This window comes from Maylandia zebra, linkage group LG16 (genome assembly GCF_041146795.1).
Source record: "Maylandia zebra isolate NMK-2024a linkage group LG16, Mzebra_GT3a, whole genome shotgun sequence".
Taxonomy (NCBI): Eukaryota; Metazoa; Chordata; class Actinopteri; order Cichliformes; family Cichlidae; genus Maylandia; species Maylandia zebra.
Window position 1 is genome coordinate 31,018,221 of NC_135182.1, and position 27,791 is coordinate 31,046,011.

At 43.1% G+C, this 27,791-nt stretch overlaps 3 protein-coding genes across 5 annotated transcripts; 2 read left to right on the forward strand and 1 right to left on the reverse strand.

Moving 5' to 3' along the window:
- Positions 1–301: 301 nt before the first annotated feature.
- znf142 (zinc finger protein 142) lies at positions 302–12,280 on the reverse strand. Of its 2 annotated transcripts, none has more exons than XM_076875262.1 (8): positions 12,046–12,280; positions 8,900–9,388; positions 8,649–8,816; positions 5,866–6,681; positions 5,593–5,770; positions 2,651–5,408; positions 1,394–1,499; positions 302–971 (listed from the first exon to the last, which is right to left on the reverse strand). In XM_076875262.1, the coding sequence occupies exons 2-8, from the start codon at positions 9,381–9,383 to the stop codon at positions 442–444; spliced, it is 5,040 nt and encodes a 1,679-aa protein (XP_076731377.1). In that variant the 5' UTR covers positions 9,384–9,388; positions 12,046–12,280; the 3' UTR covers positions 302–441. The 2 variants fall into 2 exon arrangements, with proteins under 2 accessions (XP_076731377.1, XP_004559202.3); XM_004559145.5 differs by having other exon boundaries at positions 12,019–12,280.
- A 133-nt stretch (positions 12,281–12,413) lies between these two features.
- bcs1l (BCS1 ubiquinol-cytochrome c reductase complex chaperone) lies at positions 12,414–15,866 on the forward strand. Of its 2 annotated transcripts, none has more exons than XM_004559144.2 (8): positions 12,414–12,432; positions 12,779–13,154; positions 13,245–13,384; positions 13,725–13,919; positions 14,279–14,342; positions 14,433–14,605; positions 14,812–14,929; positions 15,559–15,866. In XM_004559144.2, the coding sequence occupies exons 2-8, from the start codon at positions 12,835–12,837 to the stop codon at positions 15,809–15,811; spliced, it is 1,263 nt and encodes a 420-aa protein (XP_004559201.1). In that variant the 5' UTR covers positions 12,414–12,432; positions 12,779–12,834; the 3' UTR covers positions 15,812–15,866. The 2 variants fall into 2 exon arrangements, with proteins under 2 accessions (XP_004559201.1, XP_004559200.1); XM_004559143.6 differs by lacking the exon at positions 12,414–12,432 and adding an exon at positions 12,508–12,684.
- A 112-nt stretch (positions 15,867–15,978) lies between these two features.
- Positions 15,979–27,420, forward strand: cyp27a1.1 (cytochrome P450, family 27, subfamily A, polypeptide 1.1). Its single transcript, XM_004559142.3, has 9 exons — positions 15,979–19,200; positions 19,663–19,844; positions 21,647–21,846; positions 22,013–22,210; positions 24,692–24,855; positions 25,032–25,198; positions 25,504–25,585; positions 25,746–25,946; positions 26,244–27,420. The coding sequence occupies exons 1-9, from the start codon at positions 18,904–18,906 to the stop codon at positions 26,358–26,360; spliced, it is 1,608 nt and encodes a 535-aa protein (XP_004559199.3). The 5' UTR covers positions 15,979–18,903; the 3' UTR covers positions 26,361–27,420.
- The last annotated feature ends 371 nt before the right edge of the window (positions 27,421–27,791 follow it).

A 27,791-nucleotide genomic window follows, 5' to 3' on the forward strand; every position in this document is an offset into this window, starting at 1 on the left:
TCCTTCATCAGCAGCAGCTTTATTCCTCAGTTGCTTTTGGCTTATTAAGCTAAGAGTTCCTAGCAGTCCTGTTTTCAGCCTTGGCTTCATGAATTTGTTTTTAAGGAATCTTTGTTTTCTTCTTCTTTTGTTTATTTTTTTCCAGGACTTCCATTTCTCTTAGTGTTGAATTTTTGTAAACAATGTATTTTGCATTATTAAGAGTTTCTGGACTGGCAGCACAGTTGTGGCATCTCATATGGTGATTTTGTCATTAATACAATTATATTCTGATTATAGGAAATTATCACAAGATGGGATATAAAAAAAACCTGTTTATTGTTCAAATAAATGACCCGTCTTTACATTCTCTCTTAATATGTGTACTAAGTGTCTTATTAGGCTTGGCAAGACTTTAAAATCAACTAATCAAACATCAGTATTTACCAGCTATGTCACCAGTTACTCTCTCTCTTCAGGGTTTAATCCTAGCTCGACCTCTTCAGCAACCTCCTGTACCTCACTGGCTGGTGGAAGCAGCTCATTGGCTGCTTCTTCTGCTCTTTTATCCAGAGTCCCCTCTAGAGCCTCCTTCAGGGTGAGGCCTCCAGCTTCTGAGTCTCTTACCACACCTTCCTCTGCTGGCATGTTTGGATGATGCCTTTGCAGATGCTTGACCACCTGGAACTTCTGCTTGGCTCTGTAGGAGCAGTGGCGACAGCTGAAAGGTTGCTGCTTGGTGTGAGACAGGTAGTGATGTCTGAGACCCGCAGGCCACCTGAAAGCCTTTTGGCACAAACCGCACGTGTATGGCCTGTCGTCGCTGTGCTGGCGCTGGTGGGTCTTCAGTATGAAGCTAGTCTTGAAGGCTTTGCCGCACTTCTCGCAAACATAAGGGCGCACATCACAGTGCTGTGTGTCGCAGTGTGCGCGGAGGGCGTCTGCTCTGTTGGTGCGGTAGTCGCACTCATCACAGGCGTACGGCTTCTCTCCTGCAGATGACAAACATTATTTAAAAATGTAACCAAATCACTTTATAACTTAGACATATTGCAAGATTAAATTAGAAACTTTCACTTTATGCCTTTCTGCAGGAGACATTTGGTTTGTTTTCACCCCTGACCACTAGAAGGAGCTATTTAACTGATTGTGTGTATATGGGAATTTCTAAAGCTTTCCAGTGGGCTGGACTGATTTTGGCACCCGGGCCTTATGATTGACACTCCTAAATTAGACTGTCCAGTATGCAGTTTGGATACATCAGATAAGCATGTGGATTGTCAGTTTGTGTTTTGTGTTCAGTTTATAACCATCATATCTGCCTGAGCTGTATGGTAAATAAATGTAACGTCTCATTTTCCAACAGCAGCTCTTCAGCTGCATTTTTAGGGGTGAAAACAGCCACCTCTGATACCTGTGTGCTTGGTCATGTGGTATTTCAGCTGAGTCGCCCATTTGCACTTGTAGCCACACTCTGGACAAAGGTACTTCTTCTCTTCTTGGTGAACTCTCATGTGAAGCTATAAAAACATTAAAAATAAAATAAAAGGGACCTGTTATTGCTTTCATTGTGCTCCATTTCATGGAAAGACTCAAAATGAGCCTCAATAAGTAACTACACAACCAGAGACACTGTAAACGCTTCTGCCATCGTTCTTTGTTTTTAACTTTTAACATGTTGGTCTCAGCGGTTTTGTTGTCGTCTTACAGATACCCGTTTAGTTTTTACTGCGTTTTGTTCCCATTTACTGCTCTTGGTCCTGTTCTGTACTATAAAGCAAATTTAACTCATCTGGCTTCTGTGAGCCTAAGATCAGAAATCAGGCTCAATAGTTACATGAAATGTTTATCATTTCACTAACTCAAACTATACTAACCCGGATTTATAATTCTAGCTACAAATGATGCCATCTTCCAGGGAACTGACTAGTCAGTAAACCTGCTGATTTCCAATCTCAAACATAACCAGCTCCAGATCACATTATTTCTGCAGCATAAGATGCCAAGTTGATGCACGCTGGCATGAAATGAACATATTCATAATACGGAAAAGCCAAGTTTAACTGTGAAGACACCTGGAGCCTAAATCCTGCTTGAAAGTACACACCACTATTTATAAATTACATTTTTAATTCTTTTGTTTTTATTGAGCTTCAAAACCTGTTTTTTTTATTCCTTCTTGTGTTTTTAGTTTCCTCGCCATTTCTCTGTCTCAACTTTAAGCTACTTTTGTGCTCCACTGCCTCTGTTTAACGTGCCGTGTAATGTCTCTGTATTTGATATTTTAGTTAGTCCTGTTTTGTTTTTCTCTGATGTCTTACTGTGGTTTCTGTCCTCACCTAGCCTATCATTACTGGCTATTACTTCAATCCAATCCATCCCCAGCCTACATTCAGCTCCTTCCTCCCCTCAGTTTTTGCCCACTTGTGGGTTTGTTCACCCTCCTGTTTTCCAAGCTTGTGTCTTAGTCCAAGTTAACCCTTTAAGTTGTATTAACAAACTCTCCAGCCAGCTTTGCTTGTTTGACTTGTTTTTTTAGTAATAAAGTTGCTTTGAATATTTAGCATCCTGCATTATCTAAAAGCAACGTGTCGATAGAAGTTTTTTCAGTGGACGTGGATACAGATGAACAGAACCAACTGTCTGGGATCTATGGAAGCTTGTTTGGTACCTTCAGCCTCGATGGATCGGTGCAAGTGTAGCTGCACTCCTCACAGCTGTAAGGCTTCTCCCCAGTGTGGATGCGAATGTGCCACGTGATCTTCTGCTTGTTCCGGGTCGAGTACTGGCAGTCGGTGCATTTGTACAAGCGCTTGGTTCCGTGCGAGCGGAGGTGCTGCTCCAGGACCAGCTGATGGTGACAAGCAAACTGGCAGGTGCTGCACCTCAGTGCCTTGTCCTCCGCAGGTCCCTCCTCATGTTCGCTCAAGAGGTGCTGAGCCAGCAGCTGCCTCGTTTTGGTAGCAAAGGGACACACGTGACACTGATGCGCCAGGTGAGCTCTCTGATGAAGCTCGAGGCTTTCCTTAGTTTCAAATGACTCCTGGCAGGTGTTGCATTTCACCTGGGGGTGCTTGCTCTGCTGGTGGGCCCTTAGTGTGATGTCGCTGCTGCAGGTGTAGTCACACTGCTTGCATGAGAAAGGCACCTGGAGCTGGTGCACACGCTTGCAGTGGTTTCTCAAAGCGACCTCTGAGCTAAACTGAGCGTCACAGTGGGTGCAAACGTGCTGCAGCTCCCCCGTGTGGCATCTGCGGTTGTGGCGTCTCACGTCGTCGAGCGTGTAGCTGCTGAAGTCGCACAACGAGCAGAAGTGCGTGGGCAGTTTGTCGTGAATGCGTCTCTTGTGTTGGCGCAATTTGGTCACCGCCCCAAAGGTTTTGTCACACACGTCACAGCGGTGACGGCCGACACCTGTGTGGAGAGACTCGTGCTCTTCCAAGCGGTAGCGCCGCGTGGTGCTGAAGGGGCAGAAGCGGCAGCGGTGAGGTCGTGCACCTTTGTGTTTGAGTGCAATGTGCTGCGTCATGCAGCGCTGCTGTTTGCAGCTGAAAGTGCAGTGCTGGCAGTGCAAACGTTTGGGTTTGGCAGCACCGAACTTTTCCTTGCCATGACTACATAAACTGTGTCGGGTCAAAGAAACTTTAGATTTGGCTACAAATGAACAGAGAGCGCACTGTACTTCACCAGGCCTCATGCAGCCTTTTCTTTCATGGCTGTCTAAAGCTCTCTTCTGACTGCACTTAAATGCACAGCTTGGACAGCCAAAAATTTGACGTTTCTTAGAAACTTTTACAAGATCTTCGTCGAGTTTCTCCACCAGCTCTTCTCTTTCTTTGATTGAGTCATTCCCACCTTCATCACCTGTTTCTGAATTGGTCTCATTCTCCCTTTTCCTGAATCTTCTTCTGCAGGTCGAGAGGTGCCGTTTAATTGTTATGAGCCTGACGGATGAGAAGCTGCACAGCTTGCATCTGAATTTCCCACCCTTTTTACTATAAAGGGACTTTTGCTGTTTGTTACTGGAGATCAGTTTCTTCTGACTTTCGGTTTGCTGGTTTTCAGATGCACTGGATGTAGCAGCATCATCATTAACAAAGGTCTTAGAATGAGATGAACACTCAGGATCAGTGGAAATTTTATTTTGCTCTGTCTGATCTGAATTGGATCCCTCCTGATCTACAGTACAGCTCTCCTTTGGAGCAACACTTGTTTCTGAAATGCCTACAAATGTCCTCGTTTTCCGTGGCATGGCTGGGCACTTCTTTTTAAGGTGGCCATCGAGGCCCCGCCTCTGCTTGAACTGCGCACCGCAGGCCTGACACTTGTGGCCCTTCATCCTGCCCTGGCACAGAGCTTGGCAGTGGTGCTTCAAAGCACTCTCTCTGCAGGTGACATAAGAGCATTTCTCACAGCGGTAAACACCTTCAGCTGGCACCACGAGCATCTGCACCCGTCCCTCTAACACCATGGCTTCTGCTTGGTCCTTGTCATACTTTTTCATAGCATTCAGACGCACCTCAGATTGTAATGGCTGACTGTGCTCAGGTGGAAAAGTAGGACTGATTGTTTCACAGTTTCTGTCAGGTGTCTGACAATCTCCGGGCTCAACCAGTTCAGCTGTGTTATTTAGAGGCTCGTAGCTATCATGTATATCTTCATCATGTTCCTCTGATGAGAGGTCTGCTTTTACTTGTGACGCCTCGGGCCTGTTAGATTCTAAAGTAGGAACCCTTTCAGAGTTTTCAGAGGGGGTTTGAAAGTCAGAGGTGGAGAGTGCAGTTAGAACGAGGGTACAGTATTCCTCAGGACTGCCGATGGGCGAAGGACTTTCTGTAATGGTCTCCTGAGAAACAACGTCAAAAACTTCCTCAGGTTGTGAAGCAGGAGACGTTTCTCTGCTGCCATCGTGGTAAGGCAGGACTTGGTCTCTTTGACCTTCAGGAGTACCAGAAGGTGGAGGTCCTTCAGGCAGCTTGTGAGTAACTGAAGGCTTGTTGTAAAAATCCTGCATGAATTCAGCCGAGCTCCTCTCCTTCTCCTTTGCAGCGTAGTTGTCCAGCCACGCTTTGTCCCCGGGCACGTACCCATGTGTTTTCCTCTTGTGAAGGAAAAGGCTAATGCTGCTAAAGGAGGAGTAGAAGCAAAGGGCGCAACGAAACTCTTTCAGCTTGGTGTGTTTGCAGTTCTCGTGATTCTGAAGCGCCTGACGGTAGCAGGTGGTGTACATACAGTATTTGCACTTGAACACGGCGGACTGTCTGTCCTTTCCGGAGTGTTTGGCCAACATATGGTTTCGAAGCTCATATTTGCGCTTGCAGGCGTAAGCGCAGATCTCACACATGAGTGATTTGGCTTGGTGCCGTAATTTGTGGCTGTTTAGCTGGTCCATGCGGTGACAGCGATATGGACACTGATCACAGGGATACCTAGGAGAGGAAACAGGAAGTATTGAATCTAGAACCAACAATGCTTCTTCCACCTCCACTGTTCCCCACCTTAAAGACCCACAGCTGTGCATTCTGGTGTTGCGCTCTTAAGAAACTCAGCTTACACAACAGATCCAAAATTAAAATATAACAAAGATGTGTAAGAAACCTCTTGAGTGCGTACCTAAGGTCCCCTGCATGTTTCCTCATGTGGACGTTAAGGTAGTGTTTCCATTTGGTGACGTATCCACATTCGGCACACATGAAGTTCTTATCATCTGAGTGAGTGAGCATGTGTTTGGACAGGTAGGACTCATCTCGGCACTTGAACTCACACAGGCTGCACTTGTGGGGCCTCTCACCTTAAAGAGGAAAAACAAGTTTAAGAGTTATTGTGTCACAAGGGAGAAATGCCCAGACTTTAAGGCAGGATTCATGTGACCAAACCCATCCTCACCACTGTGCATGAGCATGTGCCGCTTCAAACCCCGTTTGTGCGAGGTCACGTAGCTGCACTGAGAGCAGCGGTGGATCTTCTCGTTGGCGTGCAGATGCCCGAGGTGCTGCTCAAACTCCACGGGGTTGAACGTGACAAAGGAGCAGAAGTCGCAGCTGAGCTTTTCAGGCCCTGCATGACCGAGCCGCTGGTGCTGGAGGAAGACTGTTTTATTGGAGCAAGAAAAATCGCACTCTGAGCAGTGATAGGCGAGGTGCGTCCGATAATGATCATCCATGTCTGTCTCGCTTTTAAAGAGGGCGCCGCAGGCGTGATGACGGCATTCCACTGCTTTGACTCCGTGAGCCTCGGCAGAGTGTCTAATGAGGTCTTTGTGATGAGAACTCTGGAAAGAACAACCCTCCTGAAAGCAGGCCAAGGGTTGGCTGTCAGACGGGATGTTATGTGACTTCATGTGAGCCTTCAATGCGCTGCTCAGGTGAAAGCTTCCCCCACAGGTCGGACAAATGTAGCTGTAACAGTTTTCGCCATCTCCGGCGTGCACGCTGATTAGATGGCGCCGGATTGAGCTCCTCTCCACGGCGGAATACTCGCACAAGTGGCACCGGTGGATCTTTTCGCCGGCCTCTCTGAGCCTGTGAACACGCAGCTTGCTCTTGCTGGTGAAGTAACGCTTGCAGGTGGGACACTGCAGGCTTGGGTCGGGGAAATGCAAACGAAGGTGCTCCTGGAGGTGAGAGCGCATCTTGAAGCAGCGACGACACTTGGGGCAGGTGTGGGTGCGATAGATGTGCTCTGATCCCTCTGCAAGGTACTCTGTTAAATAGAAACAAATTGAAAATGTTAGTTTAAATATACGTTTACAAGAATAATATGCAATAATACTAAGTGCAATAATCCTTTCTGTCATCGTTGTATTTTTACTCAGTTGTGTATATAGTATTTGTATTTGTATTCTATTTTTATCTTATTGTATATTTATTTTATTTTATTCTACTGTATATAGTATTTTATTCTATTCTGTACAGTTGTGTACTGTATTTATTCTTATTGTATTCTAATTTTTGCCTCATAACTTTTGCACTGTCCACTTCCTGCTGTGACAAAACAAATTTCCCACGTGTGGGACTAATAAAGGTTATCTTATCTTATCTTATAATGGGTTGTCTTTGTTACAGTTTATATTTTGCATTGTTTACTGTTTTTTCCTTCTCTGTCATTTTGATTAAAGAACAGATCTTTTATGTCATGTTAAACAGTAATGAGAGATGGGTTTTTTTGTAATAAACCACTTGTGATGGGCACCAATCACTCACAACATCTGTCTAATAATGTGTAGGTCTCTTTTGTGGCATCAAAAGAGCTCCTAGCTTTCAGGGCATTGATGTGGGACTCCAACGGGTGTCTGTACTGCGACTTTGGCAACAACTTTGAGATTATAAAATAAGGCCTCTCTGGATCCGAATTGTTCCAGCACATATCAGTAGGATCATTGAGAATAGGATTTAGGACTCTGGAGTTCAGGAAAGCCATGAGCTCTGCAGTTTTTTGTGGTAAGACAAGGGTCACTGTCCTGCTTGGGGGGTTGCCACCAACAAGATTTTGTCTACTATGAAACTAACTTCTGGTTTGCATTGAGGAGACCACGTCTACTTTTAATAGCAGGCTTTGGACATTCCTTTCTGATTAACCTTTAAATTAAGGCCATACAGGGTGGACCTGAACCTTTCCTCAACTTTGCAACTAAATGTTTCATCTTCACTCCTGTGTTTGTGTACTACTATTGCATGTCATTAATGTTTGCCTACTCTACCATAGTTTCGTTTGTTGTCCATCTACTGTACTGTTTCTTCTCATTCTCCTCTTTCCCTTTGCAGTCTGCTGGAGGACTTTTCCTGTTACAGATTTTTTTTCCCCCACTTTTGCCAAATATTGTCTCGTGAGGCATCATTGGCTTTGTCTAGGAAGAATTACAAATCTTTGAGGAAGTGCCATCACGTGACTTGGACTGTGGAGGGTGGAGCATTTCCTTCCTACTTGAATAAGCTTATAACGTCCTAGCTTGACCAGTCAACCAGTTATGTGGAGAGAGAGGAACATTAGCACAATTAGGGTATAAACAGTGGTAACAGCACTTTAGGAGGTCCTAGAGCAGGAAAGGATATTGAGTCAAATGAAAACTGCAACTGAACAGCATCATTTTTATTATAAAGGCACAGGCCAGTATCAGGCAGAACCTGTCGTACAAGGACAGCAGGATGAAGGTCAACCTGGGTATACACTAATCTCAGAATAGATGATGATGTGGTTTCCTGGAGGGAAGAAATTCATAATGGTGGAACCAACAGTGTCAGGGGAGGGGTGTGAAGAAGCAGGCGAGATAACAAAGAACCAGCGACTTGATCTTAGAGACTCAGAGCTTTTGATTGTCATTTTGCAGTTTCTTGCACTGCGAAATTGGGTAGCTGGACCACAAAGGTGCAAAAGTAAAGAAGAGAAAACAATATACAACCCCAAAAAAGGTGTTACTTGATGACTTCTACATCTGGCTAAAGCTCCATCTAGTGAAAATGTCTGCAAAGTGTAGGATCATTGACACGTGTATAAAGTGCCAATTGGTACTATACAAATCAAATGTATCAGAATTAGGAGAATCATGTCAAAGTGACTTCCATGTGAGTGCCCAGGAGCCACTGTGTTCAAGCAGACTGTCAGATTTAATGTTGTAGCTGATTACAGTGGTCACCATAATAATCCACTAAGCAGATAATAGGTGTTCTTACCTTTGGATGGCACTGATGTAGCATCTCCTGCTAAAGTCGTGTCTTTCATGCCACCTGGCCTCTCAGGTTGTTCCTCTGGCCCACAAGCTCGATTTTTTCTTTGTGACACGCTGACCTCAGACAAGCAGCTTTCCTTATAGCCCATCGGTGTTGGCTCCTGCTCATTCCCTAAGAGAAAATAATCATAATTTCCATCTTACAGCTAAGGTTTGAAGGTATGAGAGTTCCACCTCCCCGCAGGGCCCACTTACCTTGAGCATTATTTGGTAGATATTTGTGTTCCAAGAGGTGGCCATTCAGGGTTTTAGCATTTTGAGAGACAAACTGGCAGTGAAAGCAGCCAAAGGGCATGTGTCCTTTCCGATGGCTTTCCATCTCAGCTTGTGTAAGGAATGACTTTTTACAAGCCCGGTAGGTGCAGGGCACAAGAGTGAGGCCATGTGTAGACATTATGTGGGCTTGATACTCGTCACGGTCCGAGACACTGAAGTAGCAGCCTTTCTCAGAGCAGGAGAACGGGCCTGTCAGGTCTGGGTCACTGTGGCTGGTTTTAAAGTGATGTTTAAGAGCAGCTGGTTTGGAAAAGACCTCAGCACACCGAGAACACTTGAATCTGTCCAGCTGCACTTTACTGGATGAAGCGATTTGTCTTTGTGAACAGGGGTGAGAGGCAAACATGCCGCTGTCTGAAAAGCTCTGTCCACATTTTTCACAATGAAAATCCATCGTCTCCATTGTGTCTAAAAAAAAAATAAAAAGAGTAAAGCCTTAAAATTTCACAACAATTTAATATCATGTTAGGGTACACATGCACAAGTTAAACATCAGACTCTATAACATTCCTGTCCTTTTCAGTCCTTTCTGACTGTATGCATCAGCTCATTGAGTGACTTATGTATGTATGTGTATATATGTATATATTGTACTATTCTTAGTTAGTGTATTGTCTGTCTTGTCTTAATGTTGGTTTATAATGGAGCACTGTAACAAAAAATAATTTCCCCCAGGGATCAATAAAGTATTCTGATTATGATTATGATTAGTTTCACATCTGTGTTTAACGACCAATCACTCCATGTGTGTATAAATAACCCTGTTCGTTCTTGGTGTTGGGCTGTCTGTTCCTTGTCCTTCTCGCACTCTTGTGAATTCCTGTTTTGCTTTTAGTTTTGATATTATTCAGAACTTCTTTTTTTTTGTTTAAATCAAACATTATTAAGGGTTTGCTTTTTCTTTTGTTCCATTTGTCATCTCACTCCTGAACTATGATATGGGATATTAATTCCCAGCATGTGAAAACACAGTAGAACCTGCATCCTCCTCTGTCACACCAACCCTCTGCATGTCCTCCTTCACTACATCCATGAGTCTTGTCGGTGGTCTTCCTCTTTTCCTCCCGCCCAACAGCTCAGTATTAGACTTTGATATATATTTTGTGCATGTAGATAGAAAAAAAAAGTCTGGAATAAAGTGGTATCTTAATGGTGCTGATATGATCATAGTTGCTGGAAATGCACTGATAACACCCGAACTTTTCAAGCTGAAAACCCACAGACTTCCAAATGTCCCCACTGTAGCATACAGTGGGGCAAAAAAGTATTTAGTCAGCTACCGATTGTGCAAGTTCCCCCACTTAAAATGATGACAGAGGTCAGTAATTTGCACCAGAGGTACACTTCAACTGTGAGAGAGAATGTGAAAAAAAAAAAATCCATGAATCCACATGGTAGGATTTGTAAAGAATTTATTCGTAAATTAGGGTGGAAAATAAGTATTTGGTCAATAACAAAAATACAACTCAATACTTTGTAACATAACCTTTGTTGGCAATAACAGAGGTCAAACGTTTACTATAGGTCTTTACCAGGTTTGCACACACAGTAGCTGGTATTTTGGCCCATTCCTCCATGCAGATCTTCTCGAGAGCAGTGATGTTTTGGGCTGTCGCCGAGCAACACGGACTTTCAACTCCCGCCTCAGATTTTCTATGGGGTTGAGGTCTGGAGACTGGCTAGGCCACTCCAGGACTTTCAAATGCTTCTTACGGAGCCACTCCTTTGTTGCCCGGGCGGGGTGTTTTGGATCATTGTCATGTTGGAAGACCCAGCCTCGTTTCATCTCCAAAGTTCTCACTGATGGAAGGAGGTTTTGGCTCAAAATCTCACGATACATGGCCCCATTCATTCTGTCCTTAACACGGATCAGTCGTCCTGTCCCCTTGGCAGAAAAACAGCCCCATAGCATGATGTTTCCACCCCCATGCTTCACAGTAGGTATGGTGTTCTTGGGATGCAACTCAGTATTCTTCTTCCTCCAAACACGACGAGTTGAGTTTATACCAAAAAGTTCTACTTTGGTTTCATCTGACCACATGACATTCTCCCAATCCTCTGCTGTATCATCCATGTGCTCTCTGGCAAACTTCAGACGGGCCTGGACATGCACTGGCTTCAGCAGCGGAACACGTCTGGCACTGCGGGATTTGATTCCCTGCCGTTGTAGTGTGTTACTGATGGTGACCTTTGTTACTTTGGTCCCAGCTCTCTGCAGGTCATTCACCAGGTCCCCCCGTGTGGTTCTGGGATCTTTGCTCACCGTTCTCATGATCATTTTGACCCCACGGGATGAGATCTTGCGTGGAGCCCCAGATCGAGGGAGATCATCAGTGGTCTTGTATGTCTTCCATTTTCTGATGATTGCTCCCACAGTTGATTTTTTCACACCAAGCTGCTTGCCTATTGTAGATTCACTCTTCCCAGTCTGGTGCAGGTCTACAATACTTTTCCTGGTGTCCTTCGAAAGCTCTTTGGTCTTGGCCATGGCGGAGTTTGGAGTCTGACTGTTTGAGGCTGTGGACAGGTGTCTTTTATACAGATGAGTTCAAACAGGTGCCATTCATACAGGTAACGACTGGGGGACAGAAAAGCTTCTTACAGAAGATGTTACAGGTCTGTGAGAGCCAGAGATTTTCCTTGTTTGAGGTGACCAAATACTTATTTTCCACCCTGATTTACGAATAAATTCTTTACAAATCCTACCATGTGGATTCATGGATTTTTTTTTTTTTCACATTCTGTCTCTCACAGTTGAAGTGTACCTCTGGTGCAAATTACTGACCTCTGTCATCATTTTAAGTGGGGGAACTTGCACAATCGGTGGCTGACTAAATACTTTTTTGCCGCACTGTATAACTTACCCTTTAATCAGGGATAATATATAGAAAAAATTAATGACATACAGATATTGATATTAATATAACTTTGATAGTACATAGTGGTCTTTCATACTGATGAAGTTACTGCACTAGTGCTAACTGTAATAAGACACATCACAGGTACACGGTTACATGCACAAAATTGCAGGTGCTTACAGTAGAAAATGAACTTCAGAGTCAGACCTACTGCCCGGGTTTCCACGGTCCTTTGGATCCAAAAAACAAAACATCAACAGCTGTGTTTAACCGCAAGGCTGCACCGTCTGCCTCATTGAATCCACTTTTACTGACTGCCTGTTATAGAAATCCTTAGCTGTCAGTGAGTTACAGCAGCTGAAGTTTTTCTCGCTCTGATTAATAATATAAAGTGATTGAAACACGCCAATAATAACATCGCGTTTAATGCTAGCTGAGCTAACCCTCATTAGCTTCTTGAGACGCTCATCGCAAAGTCTTTGCGTCCCTGTTAGCTTTTCATCGCTGTTGCGGTTCAAGCCGTTTAAACTAAAATTCACAGAGTGCATTAACCACCGTTGCGTAGTTATTCTCTTAACAGGTTAGCAAAATTAGGTGAGCATAAAAATAGATTACTAAGGAGGGGGGACCATTATTTGTGAGCGCCAGTGGAAAGTCGGAACGGTATCCATCAAACACAGGAAGTGTAGTAAAGGTCGCCGTGCAGAAGCATCGTTGCACGCTTGGGGATTTTATGTGGCTGAATGAAGGTTTAAACACGAGAATGAATGAAGTCACCAGTGGCAGCTGTGAGAGATTAAGTCAGAGGGAAAAAAACAACGCAACTGTCGTAATTTAGCCAGTCGGGTAGCCTTAACTGTCGCTAAATGTATTTCCAGCCTACAAGCAGCTGTCAGGATACGAAGAAAGACCGATAACCTTTATTTACTGCACTACGCAGGTCTTCAGATGAGCTCCTTTTGCGGGGGTATCTAGAGTCTCACTGCAGCCGTCACCATGCCCCTGACGGATTTTCTGGACGGCTTGAAGGACAACCCGTACTTCGGAGCCGGCTTCGGACTGGTCGGGGTCGGGACAGCTCTGGCGCTTGCCAGGAAAGGGGCTCAGGTGGGGATGATCTTCTTCCGCAGGCACTACATGATCACTCTGGAGGTGCCCAGCAGGGACAAGAGCTACAACTGGCTGCTGAGCTGGATCACCAAGCACGCCAAACACACGCAGCACCTGAGCGTGGAGACCTCCTACCTGGCGCACGAGAGCGGACGGGTTCACACGCAGTTTGACTTTCACCCGAGCCCTGGCAACCACATCATCTGGTATAGCACATACCACTACACCTATAAGACCTGTATTCTAAACTGATTGGCCACTTTCTCTGTGACACTGACTTCCGTTGTGGTCTGCAGGTATGGGAGGAAGTGGATCAGGGTGGAGAGAACCAGGGAGAAGCAGATGGTGGATCTGCACACCGGAACCCCCTGGGAGTCTGTCACTTTCACAGCTTTAGGCAGAGACAGACAGATCTTCTTTAATATCTTACAAGAAGGTAAGTTTAACAACACATGAAGTCAGGTGTGCACATAGTTAGATTTTCACCTGTATTGCAGATGTATTTTCAGAATTATCACATTGAATTTTGAGGCTCATCTACATCCAGATGAACAGTATCAACATTTTGGGATTTGAGGCTCATCCCTCCAAATGTTTGCACCGAGTAGCTTCTCGAAGTCTGGATGTTTCCTCCCTTAATTGCTTAATTTCAGTGCACAGTGTGTGGTGTACATGGGCTAAGTTGTGAAGTTTTGTCTAAAATACTTACAGACTTAACTGTACTTGACAAAATACTTGAGTGGGCTTTTAGTTGAGCTTTCATTCCTGTTTTGCAGCAAGAGAACTGGCGCTGAAGCAGGAGGAAGGCAGGACAGTGATGTACACGGCCATGGGTGCAGAGTGGCGGCCCTTCGGCTTTCCTCGGCGGCGCAGACCCCTCAGCTCTGTGGTGCTGGACGTGGGTGTTGCAGAAAGGATTGTAGATGACGTGAAGGACTTCATTGGAAATCCCAAATGGTACACAGATAGAGGTAAAATGTTACATGACATGAATTTTAATCATGATTATAATGTCTTGATCACCACAATTAAAGGAACACTGAGTTATCATGAAACTGTTACTCACAGGGTACTTTGCCCATTCTTGGTTGAAGTTGCTGATTTTCTGATCGCTTTATTGATGAACATCACTTCTGTTAAAAGCCCCTTGGATTTTTGCTGAAGGTCTGGTCCGACTCCTTACCAGAGTCTGTTCGAGAGTAGGGAAGGTCTCTAGAAAAACCTAATAAGAAAAATGTTACCGAACGTTTTAATTTGTCTACTTTGTAGAAGAATTTCTAGGGTTTTTTGTGATTAATCCTCTACTGATGGTGGTTGTTCACCTGTGCAGGTATTCCCTACAGAAGAGGCTACCTGCTGTACGGCCCCCCCGGATGTGGAAAGAGCAGTTTTATGTGAGTATATGCTTTATTTGGGTTTATTCTTCTTGCTGCGTACTCGTCGTGTAACCTCACCAATGCCTGTGTAACTTGCTGTTTTTTCAGCACGGCGCTGGCTGGTGAGCTGGGCTACAGCATCTGTCTGATGAGTCTGAGTGACCGAACACTTTCAGACGACCGCCTGAATCACCTCCTGAGTGTGGCTCCGCAGCAGAGCATCATTCTCCTGGAGGATGTCGATGCAGCCTTTGTCAGCAGAGACCTGCTTCCCACTGAGAGTGAGCAGCAGAACCGATCAAACATATTTCTTTTTACATGTTTAAAACATCACAGATGTTCATCAGCTCCACTCTGTGGTTTTAAAACAGGCTGATATTCAGTACTGAAGCAACCCGTAAAGCTGTATTTGACCAGATTTGTTACATTCTGGTTTGAAGGTGAATTTTGAAGTCACTGAGCTGTGTTTTCTTCTGTTGCCTCTCAGACCCTCTGGCCTATCAGGGAATGGGACGACTGACCTTCAGCGGACTGCTGAACTCTCTTGACGGAGTGGCTTCATCGGAGGCCCGAATAGTTTTTATGACTACCAACTTCATAGACAGGTACTGTTCGAAGCCAAGAGTGTTTAGTGACATTGTACCAACATGTAAACTGATATAGCTGCTTCTAATGTAAATGTAAAAAATGTAATGTAAAAAAAACAATTGAAGCAGTGAAGAGACTGAAACAGAATTAGAAGAAAATAAAAGACCCCAACAGCAGGTGGCGCTGCATACCAAGTGCTGGTGAAGTTGAGATATTGCTGTGATACAGCAGCCTACCTCAATAAAATAAGTGCAGTACAGGGATTGACATAACCAGTGTCCTGGGAAAAAAGGAGTAGTGCAGTGTGACACAGTATCAGAGTACATAGGTCTGATATGCATGTGCACAGTAGACCGTGTATCCATAGTGACAATTTACATACATTAATAAACTATAACTGATCACATGATCAAATGTTAGATTGACTTTATCTTCAGATCTTAAATTAATCCGTGCACGCCTACCTGTTCATCCCTGCCTGTATGATCAGCTTCATCACCTCATCTTCCTCACGTCTCTCTGCTTCCTTAATGAACATTACAATCTTTTTGTCATGGCTACAAAAACTTGTTCTTTCACTTGTGAAACATAAGAAGTGTTTTCAGTGCCATTAACTTCCAGCGTTGTGTATGATATCTGCACACAGGTTAGACGCAGCGCTCATCCGACCTGGCCGTGTTGATCTGAAGCAGTACATCGGGCATTGCACCCACTGGCAGCTCACCCAGATGTTCCGACGATTTTATCCCGACGAACCGGCCTCTGAGGCAGAACACTTTGCCAAGCACGCTTTAGCCACACACTCTGAAATCAGTGCTGCTCAGGTGCAAGGACACTTTCTGCTGCACAAAATGGACCCTGCAGGATCGATAGACAATGTTGCTCAAATAAAAGGATGACAGGATTGGAAGGGATTTGGATGCTGAAGCCCAAATAAAGAGAAATGGAAAAATATTTTCAGTTTAAGTTTATTAATGAGACAGACGCATAAGAGAGTTGATTTTTGTGATTTATGCGACTGCTTAGATGTTGGAAATACAAACACACAAACCTCACCTACATTTACTCCAAGCTCTGTCTTATTGGAAAGATTCATTCTCAAAAATTTGCAAAAAACTTTGCTCTGACCTTGAAAGGTTGTCTTCCAAATGTAGTTATAGTCATAGCTGCACTGGCCATTGGCCCACCGGACATTTGCCCAGTGGGCCGATGGTGATTTTTTGTTTTTATGGGCTGATGATTTATTTTTTTTCAGTAACGGTATAAACAATGAAAGGTGGTGGATTGGCCAGATGCTGGCAGATGTGTAAAAATAACTCAGTTGTTTGGTGGTGGTGTTCTGGGAATCCATCCTACCTGGAAAAACACCACATAGGCCAGCAGATGGATGAGGGAAAGGAGAGGCAGGAGGAGGAGAGGTGAACTGAACTTCAGGTAAGAAGTTATGACCTGCAGTCTATCTGGGTCAGATATAAACCAAGTTTAGGTGCAGTTTATTTTCGTTGTGTTGACTTTTTACAGTCAGTTACAATAACTCGTACTGCGTGCTAGGTAGCATGACGAAGTGTCTATACAGCTGGGTGGGTGCTTTGATGATACTGATAGTGAACTTTATTTTATTCATAAGGTTAATTAGTAAAAAACGGAATCGTCCCATATAAAACGGAATCCTCCCGTATTCAGAGAAAATATTACGCGTTTTGTAATTAGCTGAGAAGGAACACAGTTTGTCCCGTACTTCAGCTACAATGGGAAAAGACACAAAGCTGGAGTTATTCTGTGTCTTTACGCTGTCAGCTGCCTCTTCTCTCATTCTCACCTCTCCCTTTACTGTTGCTACTTCAATCATGAAACTGATCAGTGATCAGCTGATCGGCTTTTCTAGCGCAAGTCCGGTCTCTCTTGTTTATCGCCCACTTTGCGCCAGAACGGGAAACCAGCGGATGTCGCGCTAAACAACAGCAGCACGTTTAAGCTTGATCAGCTATTGTTAGAATTTATTTAATATTACTTTCTAGTCTCAGCTGATGTTTGCTGGAGCCACAGCTGTAAAAGCTGCTGGTCATGATGTTGGTTTGGTTATCTGGTGAGAGGGAAACATGAAGATGAAACCAGGAGATGTCCTTACTGAATCATCAGAGCTGAACAGGTGATGGAGAAACAGGTTTACCTTTAAGGTGACACGAATGAGTTGAAGGGAAGTTATAAACTGTTTCTGAGAGACAAATAACACCAGGAGCCTTTTCTACATAGCTGACAGCTGGTAACTGTGCAGGGGCGGGTCTAGCAAAGTGTTGCCAGGGGGCCATGTAGGGCATTAACAGGGAAAGGGGGGCACAAGGAAATACTTTTCTTTCTTTTTCTCATTTAAAATGTCTCGCTTTTAACAAATAATTATCTGAATCTTACAACCAAAGTTTTTATCTGATGTAAAATGTATAGAAATCATACATATACCAACAAGACTGTACGTCACTGTGACAACAGCGTTTGTTTTCGTTCAAAGGCTTTATGGCTTTTCCTATAATACCTGGTGGGCCGGTCTCTAGTCAAAATGCCCGGGCCGATTCTTTTGTTCCAGTCCAGCTCTGGTTATAGTTGTAGTTAAAGTTATAGTTTTCACATATAAATCAGCAGCAAGCCTTAAAATGAGGTGAAAAATAAGACACTGCCTATTTACACGATGTGATTTATTTGACAAAAACTGAACTAAAATGCAGAAGAAGCTTCTGAACACCTAAGTGCACCCCATGATAGAACCACATTTAGCAGTGATAACATAATTGTTTTCTATTTATCAGTCTAGCATCCACTTTGTTTTACATTGTTGTTTTAGGCCATTGAGCATTCATTCATTCACAGCTCTTTTGAGGTCACACCACCACATGTCCATCACCACATGTGACAGAATGCTTTGGTACAATGAGGACCTTATGGTTGACTTGAAGACTGCAAGCTGCCCAAATCATCACCCCTTCACTACCTTGCTTCACTGTTGCTATAATGTGTTTAGTTATCTCCAAACATACTTCTATGCATGCTGATCAAACATCTGGTCGTATGGTCTCATCGGTCCGCAAGTTTTGCGGTTTGTTCAGATGCAGCTTTTTGAACATAACCTGTGCTGCCCTGCTCTTTTTAGAGTAGAGGATTTCTCCTGGCAACTCTTCCAAACTTGCTCAGTCTTTTTTTAATTGTGCTATCATGAACTATCATACTGACTGAGGCCTTCAGAGTTTGAGATGGAGCTCAGGGTTTTTTTTTTTACAGTTTCTCTGAGGGCTGCACGATGCGATCTTGGGTGAATTAATTGGGATGCCCACTTCTGGGAAGATTGTGGCATTATGGTAACATGCACCTGAATGCTTCAGACCAGAAAACTGCCAAAACGTCTGCTTTTACACAGGCGATTACTCTTACTAATGATCAGTTAATAAAGTGTATTTCATAAGAAGCACCTGGTTGCTACTTGTCCTCTGAAGTCCTTTTGAAGCAACTTTAGAAAAGGAAGCATATACTTTCTCTTTCACATGACTGACTGTACTAGACTGGTCTTTTTTTGTTGTGTATGATTAAAAGGTGTGGAAGTGGATCTCTATCACCTCTGCTTGCCTTTCTGTATTCACTGTACAGCACAGTAGGAGGGTACTGAGATGAGACACACACAAAAATATAACTCTTGCAGTATCCAAAGCATGTTTGCTGGAGACTGAAAGTCGTGTTGATCAGATCTCACATCTGTTTCGCTCATCACACAAATGTGTTTTAAATTAAAAGCATTCTTTTGATTCAGTAACTAGAAACAGTCATTGATTTACTTTGACACTATAGTCAGGCTTGCTTAAAAGCAGCCATCTCACTGTTACTGAGCAGAAAAATGTGAGTTTAGGTATTTTTCCATTTGTGGTCCTTTGTGGCTTCTTGTCTTTGTTGATCCTTAAGAGCTGGGCTGGAAGGGTTAAACATTTAGCAAGATGTGGCGCCTCCCTTTATGGCTAGTCTTCTGCATGCAATAGGAGCTCTCTGTATTTTCTATTCTCCCCTCATAATGGCTGCATGGCTGTCCAGTAGACTGGTGAAGAGAAAATGCAGCTCACTGCTGCCGTGCCCTATCTCCCTGGCCCCAGTCTGCTCCAGAGGGGTTGCAAGGGTCTCCCCTGCCTCAGGGGCCCTCTCCACCATCCAGAAAAAGCCTCGGACAGTGGAAGATCTCCCACATGTCAGCTTCTTGGAGTTTCTTTGCAGAGTGGTGTTTCAGGGTTTCTACAAACGTATGCATGAGCTTCAGGTAGGCTGCAGTGCATGATCTTTATTATGTTCACTCACAGTGATATGTGATTGTTTCAGTTCGATGTCAAAGATGTTTTGTGTTTTCCACCTGATGCATTTCAGAAACCCTGGTGACAAATTTGATAATCTGAGAGGACATGGGTTTACAAGTGACTGCATTTTCCTCCAGTGACAATAAATAATAGAAAATGTTGGGCTGGTTGTATGACTTTTTTGTCCATAGTTACCTTCAGACAGTATCAGCTTGTCTCACAGCTAACTGACACAGAGTCTTGGGCTGCTTTCTTTCTCTGATGAATCACATGCAGCCACTCCAGCACACACTGACCTCTGGCATCTGATTACTGACTGATTAAATATAATGTCTGCTTTTTAAATTACACATTGCAAAAATCCCCAAATGTCTTCATCTTTATTCTATAAGAATGCAGCTCTACCTTTATCACTTTTCCACCGTCAGATCTATGAGAAGCAGCTGTATGGGCCCATTTACAGAGACGGACTCAGATCAATATCCTTGAGCACCCCAGAGCTTTTGGCCGAGCTGCTGAGGAAGGATGAGAAGTTCCCTTGTAGAGGAGACATGAGTGTGTGGAGGGAATATCGTGACATGAGAGGATTCGGCTATGGACCTTTTACAGAGTAAGACTACCAAACAGTGTAGTAATGCTGCCCCACCTAAAAAATAATCTCATTGTGATTGCTTAGATTCTAATACGTAACAGATTTCCAGGGAAAGAGTTTTATTATGAGTGGAAGGGATTGTTTTTGACCTATTTGGGTTAAATAGATTCCTCTCAGGCTGGTATATTCCATAAAGATAAGAAATCAGAAAAATGTTAATGCTCCACAAGTTTTATGAACCGGTGACAATATAAGGGGATCAATGTTTAATTTTAGCTCTGTCAAGCTCAGTGCAGTAGCAGCAGTAAACCTATTTATGTTGCAAAAATAAAATAAAATTTATATTGCAGATGGTGGTCATTCCTTCACCATCTGCAAAGGCTCAGTTTGAGAACCACCATATTAGGCAATCAAATGAAACTAAAAGGCTGAGCAGATTTTAAACTGTGTTGTTTATCTGAAGACAGTGGGCTCCACACCCAATATCTGTCATATTATTATGAAAAGCTGGAAATTACAAGAAAGTTTGAGGATTTTGAGGAAAACACCAGAAGTAATACTCTGGTGTTTTTCTAGGTCAACAGTCAGAGCCACAGTTTAATAAACTCATCACAGGCTTGTTGAAGAAATCTGATGCAGGGAACACTAATAGCAATGTGATATCAGTAAATACTGCATCAGAACGATGCACCAATGGCAAAAAATGTTAAATGATTAAATTTGGCATCAGTGATACTGTTACGGTTCTGGGTCGTTTCGACCCAGCATTTTGAGTTTCTTATATTTTATAAACTAAAACTAACTTATTTAAGTTTTAGTTTATTTTTGCATTTTGGATTGTTTTCTGAGACTCGTGTGCTTTGCTGATTATTATTAGAATTCTATGTTTCTGTTTATTCGTGTTTAAGGATTTGTTCTTCGGTTGTGTCTCATGTTTAGCATAGTTTGAGTTCCATGTGTTATATTCTGTCTGCCTCTGTGTCGAGTCTGCGTTTCTTGTTTCCTGTTTTGTTGTGAAAGTCTGTGTCTTATGTGAGTGTATTCAGTTTGCCTTCCTTGTCTCCTCTTGTCAATTACTTCCAGCTGTGTTCCCCACCTGTGTGGAATCTTCCTGTATTCCCTGAGTGTATTTAAGTCGTGTCTTCTGTTGTTGTAGTCGCTGGTCTGTCTGCGTATCTACTGTGTGGTTTCCCTGCTGTCGCCATCATGTACCTTTTGTTTACATTCCTTTGTGTTCATGTTTGCTGTTCAATAGTTTAGTTTGTCTCAGTATAGATTATTTTTGTTCCGTTTTGCCATTTCCATCTTTGTTCTACAATAAACCACATTCGCATCTCAGCAAGTGCCTGTAATTGGATCCTCTTTCATTTCCTCTACACGGCTCACTCCACTCGCCGTGACAGATACCAGTCAGTAAATATCAGTAAATAATCAAAGTAGTCAATGAAGGTCAGGTCTGTCTGTTGTGCTGCACTTTAAACACAAAAGGTTACTTTGTTCACAAGACAAACTGGTTTAAAATAGTGCTCAAAATGAAGGATGCACTCTCTCAATGTTTCTATGCATTTTATATACATATGTGTGTGTGTGTGTGTGTGTGTGCGTGCGCGTGTAAGCATAGTAGCAAACAAACTGCAGACCACAGCCAGCTTAGATATTTGTGTGAGCTCTTTAGTTTACTGGCTACAAACTGGTTGAATGGAAAAATGTAGCAGAAAATCAGCCATAATGGATGCACAAGTGTATCATAGTTCAGACTCTTTGTTGTGTTTGCGTTTGGATTTATTTATTTCAGTGCAAACATGTTTCTGTTCCAACAGGGATGGAGAGAGGTGGTACAAGCTGAGGGTGGTGCTTAACAAGCGGATGCTGAATCCGAAGGACTCGGCCCAGTATTCTGGGATTATCAATGATGTGGTTAAAGACTTCACCAAGAAGATGCGCAGTCTGTGCCAGTGCAGCCCAACAGGAGACTTTGTGACCAACATTGCCAATGAGCTTTATCTGTTTTCACTAGAAGGTAGTCTGATGGTTAAAACTGCAAATGCTGAATGCTAAATAACATATTTGTTTAATGAACTAAATGAAAAAAATATTATTTTCAAACTAAAGTTTAAAGGAAGCTAAAAGTTAAGAAAAAAATTTGTTGCTAGATTCAGTGCCTTTTCTTTTTCTTATCCATTCAGGAATTGCCTCCATATTGTTTGAGACAAGGCTTGGTTGTCTGGAAGAGGAAATTCCTGGTGGTACACAAGATTTCATCAATTCCATAGCCCAGATGCTCTCCTACAACATAATAGTGTTTATTCTTCCCAAGTGGAGCCGGAATCTGCTGCCCTACTGGGGACGTTACATTGCTGGCTGGGAGGGCATCTTCAGCTTTGGTGAGCAGTTTGAACCTCACAGTCCTGATGTTTTAGTTAAGTTTTAGAGTGTTAGGAAACAATAAACATTATTATAAAAAGAAAAAAATAAATCTGTGGGGGGTTTTTTGCACCAACTTCCCGTAAGGAGCCACGGCCTTATTCTCTATCAGCTGGTATTTATACAGTGCTTTTCTTATCTTATTGAGGATTCAGAATCCTTTTACAGTTACTTTACTACATGTGCACCATTCAGCATCTTTTATCTTTTATCCAGAGATGTAGTGCTATGTAGTGTAATATGGTGAAGTAGCAGAGTGAACCATTTTGTGTTATAAACCCCTATTTAGTATTTGGCATCAAATTTGCTCCTCCCAGTTTTTAGTAACAGGTTATGTATGTTCAGTTTATGCTTTGGGTGCCCTTTTATTTTTGCCTTCGTCTGTTCCTGTGTCTTCCCTTGTCTTATCTGTGCTTAGTCCTCAGTGTCATGTGTCAAAAAGACATGTGTGTAGTAAGTTTAGTCCCAGTATTTGTTTTTTGTTTCTGTGTAAAGTCCACGTATGCGGATCTGTCAAGTGTTCATTTCCTGTTTTATTTTGATAGTTTCTTGTCTCATGTGCATTATGTTCAATTCAGCTCGGATTCAGTTCAGCTTTTCTCACCAGGTGTCTCCACTTTGCCCCCTTCCCTCTTGTTTGTCTATATTCCTTGTCATGTTCTCCCTTATACACGTGCTGTGTAACCCTCTGCTTTAATTTTCTTGGTTTAGTTAAAGTTAAATTGATTTCATGTCCTGTCCTCTGCATCCTGCACTTTGGGTCCAAAACTGGGCTTCAATACAGAGACACATGGCAATTGGCAGCAACAAAACGGGCCATGTTTTCTACTGTGCAGCATGTCCTCTTCTTTTAGCAACAGTCAACAACAACAGGAGACCAGCTGCTGGACTTTTGCCAGAGGAACTTTTCGTGATGGTCTGAAAGTTTTCAGTTGGTGAAAGGTCTAAACCGCAGGCAGACCGGTTCAGCATTTGGACTCATCTAGTAAAAAGCCATGCTGTTGGAATAGATGCAGTATGCAGTTTAACATTATCCTGATGAAATATGCAATGCGATACCTTTCAGCATTTATGGAGCATTTCCAGACTTTCACAGGTACTGATGCACCATATACCATCTGAGATACAGACTTTTGAACTGAGTGCTGATAACAAGCCGAATGGTTCATTTCCTCGGTCTGCAGAATAAAAAGGAGGGAGCTGTTAGGTGTGTGGAACAGCAGTTATCCACAGGGGGCTTTTTTCACCCGCACAAGCGCTGCCTGGCACTGCTCCGTCCGCCGGACCAGATTCCAGATTTCCTGATATCTAATTTCTATTTGCACTGAGGGACATTTATGAATGTCCCTGTGCACACACTTCACCTCCACCCACTCAGCCTCCAGCAGGGTTTGGTGGACCAGGGTCTGCGTACAGCCCGAGTTCACTAAAGCCTGGCATATACCCCCTGGGCACCTTACCGGTAAACGGTATGTCTCTCCTGAATCAGGGTAGGGCATCGGAGGGCTGGCAATACGTAGCACCTGTCCCACCTCCATTAACGGGCAGTCCCAACGGAGATACCCCGGTTGCCCACATCTCCAGCATTCCTGCCCCAATGCCTATGCAGCCCTAGGTGAGCTGGGCATGGTGTCCGTAACGGCCGGGACCTGTGGAGAAAACCCAGATGAAAAAGGGTTAGTCGGTGGCCTTCGTGGGGCCAGGACCAGTCGGTCCGTTATTACCAGCCATGGCTGTCCTCGTGGGTGTTCCCATCATGCCAGCAGGTGGTCCTAGGCCAGCATTTGTAGCTTCAAGGCTCGCTGGCCAGTGGCAGCGGACCCATATAACTGTATCTCTGACTGACCCTGCACTAAGTTCAGTTAGGTTTTATTCAAAATTATGGAACCATTGACATTTTAGCCTTTATATAACTGTGTAACGCTATGGAATTAATTTTTTTATGGGCCCATGTGTGTCTTTAATAAAGTGAAACAAACAAACAGATCGGTTTTCCACTTTGCCTCTATTTTAAATGAGCTTTGTCCCAGAGTAGATGGCAGCATTTCTAGATTATGGTCTTTTGTTGCAGATTGGTGAATAATCTATCTTTACCTCTGAGAAACACTGCCTCTATAAGATGCTCTTTTTTTATATCAAGTTATGGATATAAAAGATATAAAAGTACCAGTTATGGTACTGATGGTACTGAACTGTTGCCAGTTTGGTGCAACTGTCCCTACGTTTTAAAGATATGTTGTTTCCATCAAATTGAACCCAAGCTAATATGTTTCATGAAATAATAAATTGTCTCAGTTGATACAGTATATTTCATCCTATGTCCTGTTGCTAGTAAAATATGGGTTTATGAGTAAATGACTGCATTCTGTTTTGACTGATATTATACAGTGTTCCAACTATTTTTTTTTTTTTTTTGCACCATTTTTATGCACCTGTTCTAGCCAAAAAATTGATTGACAAGAAGTTGGAGATGATTCAGCAGCGGGTTGACAACAAGCAGGATGTGGAGGGTGAATACCTGACATACCTACTCTCAAACACGCAGATGAGCACTAAAGATGTGTATGGCAGCGTCACTGAGCTCCTCTTAGCTGGAGTGGACACGGTAAATGGAATACCAATACTAGTAATAAAAAATCACATGTAAAAAGGCACTCTGCACGGCTCTAATCATCAAAGCTCACCACTCGGTGTATTCACTTTTCTTTTGCATGTACATGTATGCAAGGCTCAGCATATATGTCTTCAAAAGTTTACTTTCACATTTTTTAAACTCCCAAGACCTCCAACACTCTCACGTGGGCTTTGCACGAGCTTTCCAAGAACCCTGATATCCAGGAAAGACTCTATAAAGAAGTGTCCACTATGGTACCATTAGACCGGATCCCCACCGCTGCTGACATCACTGGCATGCCATATTTAAAGGCAGTTATCAAAGAGACGCTGAGGTGAGACTGCTGCAATTTAGCTTTAACTGAAGCGATTAATGCAGGAAACAAACATGTTTTTAGTAGATAGTTTTCACATATTTGTAACAGCCAAACTGAAAATCTTTGAAAGTGAAAATAAGCTTCAAGTTTCCTGAAGTTTGTCTATTTAGCAGCCAAAATGGGTTTTATTTGAACTCATGGCTCTTAACAGGTTAAATGTAGACTAATTCATCAGTCAACATCCTTATTCACCTGCTTAAGAAGAAGCCAGACTATGAACCAGCCTAAAGTAACATGCAAACAAAAAATAACTTGTCTTGCAGGATGTATCCTGTTGTTTCTATGAATGCGAGGATCATTGCAGAAAAGAATGTTTCTGTTGGTGGATATGAGTTCCCAAAAAAAGTAGGTCTGCTTTTAACCATTGTTAGATTGTTTGTGAGTGCTTTTTGTATTAACTTAATAAGACATATTTATGATGCCTGGATATAAAAAGGCTATTGTGTTATAAGGGAGGATCAGTATTCCATATTGTGTTGACTTCCAGTTGTTGATTGCTTTACAGACGCCGTTCACCTTTTGTCACTATGCCATCAGCCATGATGAGGACACATTCCCCGACTCGTTCACATTTAAGCCAGAGCGATGGCTCCGAGACGGCCGTGAGAGGCCAAACCCCTTCGGCTCCATCCCGTTTGGCTTTGGAGTAAGAGGCTGTGTCGGTCGCAGGATTGCTGAGCTCGAGATGTATCTGCTCCTGTTTCAAGTAAGTGACAAGAAGGAGAAAAAACTGCTGAACATCCCAGGGAAACTCCTGGATTTTTTTAAATGTGACCCAGGTGTGTCCAACAATAAGTGCGGGGGTTTGGGGGGGGAGGGGTCTCATGGAAAGTGGGAAAAAATCTGACGGAAATCTGGAACGGCTTCATTAATGCTGAAGGGTATATACGTGTCTTATGCATCTCTGTTGTTTGTGATTGTGTGGGATAATACATTTGTCTATATTCAAATCAATTGTCATCCACGTTTCAGACAACTCACTAACTCTATTTTTTTTTCACAGCTTATCAGGCAGTTTGAAATCAAACCCGACCCCACACTGGGAGAGCTGAAATCCATCAGCCGCACAGTTCTGATACCAGACAAACAACTAAATTTGCACTTTGTGGACAGAAGATAAGAAAAGACAGCAGACTGAGTGATGGTGGTTTGTATTAAGTCAGTGAGACGGGAGCAGAGGATTTTAAACCTTTGTAATCACAAATTGAAATGCCTAAACTCATCCAATTTTAAATGTTGTATCATCAAAGTAATGCTATAAGAGTTCAACTTAACACTGTTCCTCTATGTATGTACTGCAGCAGTCAGCTTATAGTTCTGTATATCCATCCTCTCATAATCTCTTAGTGTACTTAGTGATATAATAATAATTCTTTATTTAAAACAGACAGTGCAGTTTAACATAGTCCAAGTATAAAACATAAAACTGATGTGCTGCACATAACATTACAGCTATAGCTAATTTTCAACAATTGTCCCTTGTTGGGCTTACATTCACAATACACAGAGTTAAAACATACATTTTCATGAAACCAAAATACACCATGAATACAGCTACAATTAACAGACAATGTAAAAACAAACAAACAAACCCCACAAAAAAAAGATTAATTGAAATCACTACAGCTCTGATTTCCCTTTAACTAACTTTTAACCTTCAATGTAAAGGAACTAACATCTGTAATCAATTTGATATCAGATGGCAAGCCTTTATGGAAAACGCTGATTGTCCAAATTTAGATCTGCGATATGATATTTTGCGGTTGCCATTCACTATACTCCTAGTAATGCGATTACTATCTTGTCTTTGGATGTATCTATTAGACACTCTGGGACCAGCCTATTTATACACTTGAAGGGTAATTTAAGACAACACAAGTGATTGAAGCTCCTAAACTAAGTCAATTATATTTCTTTAAAATGTGACAATGATTCCACCAAACAGATTTTTTATCCATTATTTTCAAAGATTGATTATATAAGGATGCTGAACTGTAGATGGTGCTGCTTGAGTCCAAACTGTCATAAAATATGAAAAATGAGAGAATATCATGGAATGTGTGGAGATCAGAGAAATACTTTACTGCTATTGTTCATGGTCATCATCATTATCATTGCATTAATAACATAATCTACAGCATTGATCCATCCATCCATCCATCTTCATCCGCTTATCCGAGGTCGGGTCGCGGGGGTAGCAGCCTAAGCAAAGAGGTCCAGACCTCCCTCTCCCCAGCCACCTCCTCCAGCTTGTCCGGGGGAATACCAAGGCGTTCCCAGGCCAGCCGAGAGATATAATCTCTCCAGCGTGTCCTGGGTCTGCCCCGGGGCCTCCTCCCGGTGGGACATGCCTGGAACACCTCGCCCAGGAGGCGCCCAGGGGGCATCCTTGCCAGATGCCCGAACCACCTCAGCTGGCTCCTTTCGATGTGGAGCAGCAGCTGCTCTACTCTAAGCCCCTCCCGGATGGCCGAACTTCTCACCCTATCTCTAAGGGAGAGGCCAGCCACCCTTCGGAGGAAGCTCATTTCCGCCGCTTGTATCCGCGATC

Bases quoted from the DNA above. Each gene is read 5' to 3' on its own strand.
- znf142 (XM_076875262.1), bottom strand. From the start codon at position 9,383: ATGGAGACGATGGATTTTCATTGTGAAAAATGTGGACAGAGCTTTTCA. The intron at 8,817-8,899 runs GTAAGTGGGCCC...ATTTTCTCTTAG, and splicing joins TCTACCAAATAATGCTCAAG to GGAATGAGCAGGAGCCAACA. The intron at 5,771-5,865 runs GTGAGGATGGGT...TTCCTCTTTAAG, and splicing joins GCACATGCTCATGCACAGTG to GTGAGAGGCCCCACAAGTGC.
- bcs1l (XM_004559144.2), top strand. From the start codon at position 12,835: ATGCCCCTGACGGATTTTCTGGACGGCTTGAAGGACAACCCGTACTTC. The intron at 13,155-13,244 runs GTATAGCACATA...TGTGGTCTGCAG, and splicing joins CCTGGCAACCACATCATCTG to GTATGGGAGGAAGTGGATCA. The intron at 14,930-15,558 runs GTACTGTTCGAA...ATCTGCACACAG, and splicing joins ACTACCAACTTCATAGACAG to GTTAGACGCAGCGCTCATCC.
- cyp27a1.1 (XM_004559142.3), top strand. From the start codon at position 18,904: ATGGCTAGTCTTCTGCATGCAATAGGAGCTCTCTGTATTTTCTATTCT. The intron at 19,201-19,662 runs GTAGGCTGCAGT...TTCCACCGTCAG, and splicing joins AACGTATGCATGAGCTTCAG to ATCTATGAGAAGCAGCTGTA. The intron at 25,947-26,243 runs GTAAGTGACAAG...TTTTTTTCACAG, and splicing joins TGTATCTGCTCCTGTTTCAA to CTTATCAGGCAGTTTGAAAT.